The sequence below is a fragment of the Mustela lutreola genome, chromosome 1 (genome assembly GCF_030435805.1).
Source record: "Mustela lutreola isolate mMusLut2 chromosome 1, mMusLut2.pri, whole genome shotgun sequence".
Classification (NCBI taxonomy): Eukaryota; Metazoa; Chordata; class Mammalia; order Carnivora; family Mustelidae; genus Mustela; species Mustela lutreola.
In genome coordinates, this window is record NC_081290.1 from 212610115 (window position 1) to 212616584 (window position 6470).

At 51.1% G+C, this 6470-nt stretch overlaps 1 protein-coding gene across 1 annotated transcript; it reads right to left on the reverse strand.

Annotated features, from left to right (window-relative positions):
* Positions 1–3470: 3470 nt before the first annotated feature.
* On the reverse strand, positions 3471–6207 carry FUT4 (fucosyltransferase 4). Its single transcript, XM_059186236.1, has one exon. The coding sequence runs from the start codon at positions 5586–5588 to the stop codon at positions 4386–4388; it is 1203 nt and encodes a 400-aa protein (XP_059042219.1). The 5' UTR covers positions 5589–6207; the 3' UTR covers positions 3471–4385.
* Positions 6208–6470: the final 263 nt, after the last annotated feature.

A 6470-nucleotide genomic window follows, 5' to 3' on the forward strand; every position in this document is an offset into this window, starting at 1 on the left:
CTATGTGCCAGACACTAAACCAAGGACTTTAAGTGTCTGATCTAATTATTCCAACACTTCCATAAACTATAGATGATTACCTTCAATTAGAGATGGGACTATCAAAACACACAAGGCTTAGATTATGTACCCAAGATAAGGCAATTAGGAAATGTTGCAAAGCTGATCTGGAACCCAGGAATATTTGCCTCCAAAATCCCTCCATTCCAATTCTTAAATCCCTTCTAAGAAATACCCATCAGGTGGGTTCCCAAATTCCTTCTATGGCTGGAAGTCTTGCACAGCACTGAAAAACCACGGCCAAAACCAGGCCCCTCCATCTGTTTAGTATTGGCAAAGGCTGCTTTTGCCCTTACATCAGCAGAGTTTAGCAGCAGCAGAGACTGGATGGCCTCCAAAGCCAGCAATAATTACTCTGGCCCTTTACAGAGGGTTTGCTCATCCCGTTCTAGAACTTTGAAGATCTAGAGTGTCCTGTAACTCTGTAGCACTTTACTGAGTACAATGCACTTTGGGCCACATAATCACATTTAATACTCATTTTGCACAGACATTCATGCTTTATAAAGGAGGAAGCTAAAGCTCAGAGAGTAACCTGCCTAATCAGAACCACGCACCCAGTTTCTGACTCCAAATTGCCAACTCTTCCCACGAAGCCACCCTGTCCTCTCTAAGCTACTGCTTGAAAGCAAGTCATACTGCCTTCCCTATCCCAGTATCGTTCCAGGTGCGCTCACATCGTTAGAGTCATCCAGTACCAAAAATATGAAATTTGTAACTTTTTTGAAAAGTTTATGCCTGAAAGAGACGGCATGACAATCACAGGAAAGACATTTTTAAATATATACGATGCACTTATATGCATTCTGGATATGAATTTTAACCTACTCAATTTAAGAGTATGAAAAACAACATAAAATGAGCAACTGCTGTATTTCTTACTCTGACAAGATCGGTCTAAAAAATATTGTTCCTTCTATACCCAGAATTTGCACGTAAGTAAAAATTCAAGTATACCTTCCTTCAGCGAAATATTTAATAAATATGGTCAGTTTTAAATAGACTTACCACCAAGAAAAGCATGGTAAAATAATAGTTACTCATGTAGCTATGTAATTTGATAATTTTTTTTTTTCAAAGAAAGCATAGGTGCTTCCTCCTAGTCTGAAAATGCAAGTTCAATCTAAGTAACAATGGTGATTCTTGAAATCATATAGTTTAGCTTTAGGGATACATTTGAAATACAGTATGAGTCCCCTTTTTATTTCAGATATATCCTGAAATATATGTTGAGAATTTTAGACATACAAACACACAAGGAGGAACCCTGAAATCACCGCAAAAAAAAAAAAAAAAAAAAAAAAAAAAGGCAAAGAAAAAATTTCTCTTTTGCCAACTGACTGCTATGTGTTAGGCACCTTTATTTATTTTACTTCCCCAAATGCTCACGATGAGCTGTGAAGTATTGTCCTCCTCCATTTTTCAGATAAGGAATCCGAGGTTCAAGGTTATTACTAATTTGCAGAGGTCACACAGCTGGAATCAAATCTAAGCCAGATTACCTCCAAAATCCACTCTCCCGGTGCCCCATGTAGATTCCACGTAACACCAGTACCTCATAAATACTCATTTTCAAGAGAAGAATTTTTCTGGGCACCCGGGTGGCTTAGTCCGTTCAGCATCTGACTTTAGCTCAGGTCATGATCTGAGTCTGCTTCTCCCTCTTCCTGTGACCCTCCACCCACTCGTGCTCACACTCGTGTGTGCTCTCTCTCCCTCAAATAAACAAAGTATTTTTTTAAAAGAATAAAATTTGGGGGACGCCTGGGTGGCTCAGTTGGTTAAGCCGCTGCCTTCGGCTCAGGTCATGATCCCGGGATCCTGGGATTGAGTCCCATATCGGGCTCCTTGCTCAGCATGGAACCTGCTTCTCTCGCTGCCCCTGCCTGCCTCTCTGCTTGCTTGTCTGTGTGTACACTCTGGCAAATAAATAAAATCTTAAAAAAAAAAAAAAAAGAATAGAATTTTTAACTTTTTCTTTATTAACTAGCTGATAATTTGTAATGCCACCCACACTATAATATTTAAATAAGGAAATTTTATCGGTGGGCTTTAATTTCTTTTTTTTTTTTTAAGATTTTATTTATTTATATGACAGAGAGAGAGACACCGCGAGAGAGGGAACACAAGCGTCGGGAGAGGGAAAAGCAGGCAGCCCACCAAGCAGGGAGCCAGATCCAGGCCAGATTACAAAACCCCGGGGACCACGTCGGGGACCATGATGGGGACCACGACAGGGACCACGACCAGAGACCAGAGCCAAAGGCAGACACCCAACCATCTGAGCCACCCAGCCACCCTTTACTCTCTCCTTTCAAGGAAAAGAACTGAAGCGGTTGGATTTTAGGGAGCTTTTCAAGGGAGTCTGCAACAAATGCAGAGACAGTACTTAACTCTATGATTCAGCTAATTGTCCTAATCAAGTGCACAATGGCTGTTTACGGGCGGAACTTTATATAAACCTGATTAATCTTGTACCACACCCATAATAATCAGTCACTGAGGGTCATTATAATAAATCGAGGATTTCTTTATATTGTATCTGTATTAGATAATGGATGTTAGCTGAACGTATTGCAATAACCATAGCACATTTTATGTAAACTAACCATCATGCTCTATGCCTTCAACGTATACAGTGACATGTGCTAATTATTTCTTAATATAACTGGGAGAAAATAATAAATCTAGGACAAAAAGAAACCATTGTTTGAGGCTGTAAATCAACTGGCTTTCTAGTTATTGACCTATGGCCTGTATTACATTAAAGAATGTCATTTTAAACAAATAGGTTCTGCCAACTGATTTATCAAAGTTAATTACTTACTTGTTGGCAGTGGCAATTCGAGGAGACTTTAAAGAGCCTTCCTTGCCTTACACATTTTTGTCTTTCCTGGCACCAGCAGCCCAGTGTTTGGCACAGAGCAGGCACAGGTGGACGCCTACTAAGTAAGCTATTCATTCACAACTTTCCAAGGCAATATATGTATTTTCAAAGTTGGCCCCAGGACACTGTGTCAAGGTCACTAGGAAGGGAAGGATGCACTTGACTACCATGCAGACCAGGAGGGGAACCTGCTGGCCCTAAGGAAAGTTGCAGATTTGGATTTTAACAAAACCCAAAGCTCGCTGCAGAAACTAATTTAGTTCCACTCCCTAGCAACTAAACATTTTACCAAAAACTGACTGGAAGGGGAAAAAAAACTAGCATTAACAGACACTTTTTTTCCACTTCCATGATTCCATAATGCAGTACAATCTTGCCTTGTTCTGCAAACAGGTAATATTAGCACCCCTGGAGGACTGATGTTCCTGCTGAGAATTTGGTCCAGTGAAATAGATGAGAACAAGTAATTTTGTGGAAAGTGACACCTTGGCTTCCTTCTCCTCTGTTTGTAAACACAGGCTGGTTTTCTGGAAAGAGGGGAAAGGTTGCTTCCACTTTATTTTCACATCTGTAATTTCAATACACTTCTTAAAAATTTTAAGTTATAGAAAAACATAGACACAGAGGAAATAAGCTAGATGATCATTCACATTGCAAAGGGATTCTCCATAGGGCTGCATTAAATACTGAACTCTCCTAAAGCAGTGATTGGGACTTGATCTAAAAGCAGCTTTCCAAAAATACATTTCAAAAATACATTTGTAAAAGTGAGGTATACCTATAGATTCATCTGAACTCTTCTTCAAGGACAATCTAGCATCTTCTTTGCATTCATAGAGCAAGGGAATAAAAAGGACTTGTTAAGGAACAGTCAATGGATGTTTGAGTGACCCTCCTCCTCAACTTCCTTCTTCTTAGGAGATGAGGCTTCAGAATTCAACAAAGAGGACTGGTGGCCTAGTCCTATCACTGTTCCACAACAAGCCGCCTTCTTAAACCCTGGGCTTGCTGCACGCCGGCGCAGTGAAACGGAGTGGGGATTTGGAGTCCATACAGACCACAAATACGGCCTGGGGTGGAAGAGGAAAGCCAGAGCAACTAACTCAAAGGCTTCCGGTAGAGAAGCTATTTTTTCCCCTCTGCATCAGTTACACAGTAAGGAAGGGCTCCCTTCACAGGTGAACACTGATGCCCATGGACAGCAGACAGAGCCCAACTGCTGTTTATGCAAAAAACCCATGAGAACCAGGAATCCTTCCCACCCAGTCTTTGCGCTGAGTAATATTGATTGGCCATATGGAAACTACAATTTCCCCATAGAGTACAAATGGGTTTGGAAAACTCCGTTCCATGATTCAGGAGTCCAGGAGATGCACAGCTGAGGCTCAAAAAGCTGCCTATCTGACCTCCCCAGGGATACACGCACAGGAGAGTGGCCTCACCGCTCAAACCAGCGAGCCAAATTGCGTATGCTCTTGGGCCGGTCCCTGGCGGTCTGCACAGCCTGGCAGGCCCGGCACCAGGGCTCGTCCCAGAAGGAGGTGATGTGCACGGCGTAGCTCCGGCGCCAGTAGAAGTAGCGACGGTAGACTGCCGGGTTTCGGTCGAGAAAGAGCAGGTAGGCAGCCAGGGAGGAGGCACTAGGGAAGTCATCCACGTGGATGAAGGCACCGCGGGGCACGAAGCGCTCGTAGTTGGCACGGTCGGGGCCCAGGACCACCGGCACGGTCCCGGCCAGCAGCGCGTTGCGCCAGAACTTCTCGGTGATGTAATCGAGGTGCTGCGAATTCTCGAAGGCCAGGTAGAATTTGTAGCGGGCCACAGTGTGCAGGAGACCGGCGTCCGGCACCGGCCGCCCAGGCCCGCTGCGGCCGAACACGTCCACCGCCACGTGCTGGCTCAGCTGGTGGTAGTAGCGGACCCGCGCCTGGCGCTCGTCCCAGTTGCTCACCACCCAGGACACCAGCCCCCGTTTCCGGGCGAGCGGCGGGCCCAGGCCCGGGGGCTGGTCGCTGGGATGGTTCCTGGGGTAGAGGTAGCCGTAAGGCACGAAGACGTCCGAGTCGGCCCGGTAGGAGAGGGTCCAGTTGAAGAGGTTACCCGCCAGGCTGCGCAAGCCGGGGGAGTGGGAGGGCGACTCGAAGTTCATCCACACCCAGCGCTGGCCCGGGGGCCTGAGGCCCGAGGTGGCCACGGCTTCGGCCGCGGCCGCCGCCTCGTCGTCCAACACCCGCAACTCCAGCTCCTCCGTCCAGCGCGCCTGGACGCCCCAAGGCGGGGGCCAGTCGTGGGGGCCCTTCACGAGGTCCCGGTGGTGGAAGAGCACCGCCTGGGCCTCCGCATAGGCCGCTCGGTCGGTGAGCAGGCGGCAGCCGCTGATGTTGAAGCGCAGCCAGCAGTCCGGGGGCCGCCGCGCGCCGCTGTCGCGCCCCGCGAAGGGTTCCCACCACAGCAGCACGCCCACCGGCCGCGGCGGGGCGGGGGACGCCCAGGGCAGCGGCGGCAGCCGAGTCCAGCAGGAGTAAGCGGCCAGAGCGGTGCACAGCAGGCCGGCGGCCAGCGCCGAAGCGCCCCGCGGAAGCCCCCGGCCTCGGCGCCGCCCGAAGCCCCGACCCGCCGCCCGGCCCCACGGCGCCCCCATGGCGCGCGCAGGCACGTCCGCCGGCGGAGAGCGGCGGAGCCAGCTCTCATGCTGCTGCTGCGGCTCCAGCCGTCGTTGCCGCTCGCCGCTGCCCCTGGGGCGGGAGAGGGCGGTCCCGGAATCCCGAGGCTCGCGGGTCTGGCTCTCCTCTCCGCGAGTTCCCGCAGGGCGCGCCGCCTGGGCGAGGTGAGCCGGCCGGGCAGCCCAGCTGGGCGCCGCCCCGTCCCTCCCCTCCACCGTGCCCCCAGCCCGACCCGCGCGGCCGCCGCGGGCCCTTCCTGCCGCCCTCCGCCCGCCCCCACCCCGTCCGGGACTCCCGGACGCCCAGCCGCGCGGCCCAGGCCGCTCACCCGCTCGCCGGGATCCCGCCTCCGGGGGTCCCGGGCCTTTTTGCGCGCGCCCAGCACCCTGGCCTTGAGCCGCGGCCTGCCCACGGCTCTCTCCTAGCTGCGCCCCCGCTTTCAGTCGCGGTGGCCTGTACCCTCGCCTTGCAGAGGGGGGACTCGGTTCATCGCTGGGCGCGTGCGGAGAGCCCCAGAGCAGGCGCGGGTTCCTGGGGAAGGAGGGTCCGGGGAGCCAAGACCCCGGGAAGGCGGGGACGGAAGATCGGGTGCTCTTCCTTCCTCACCGCCCTGCTGTGGCCAGCGACGCCTGCCGGAGGGAGGGAGCCCGAGAGGCCGCGGGGACGTGCGGGCTGAGGCGCGGCCACCGTGGCGGTGACCCGCGGAGACCGGCCGGCAGCGCGACCCACAGAGCTGCATTTTGTGATACCAAGTTTCCAGGGAGGATAGTTAAACCCTGCTGTCCCAAGAACGTTCCCTTTGCCTGCCTCTCGAGGAGAGGATCGGAGGAATAAAACATTTTCTGAGCAATCGAAACGTT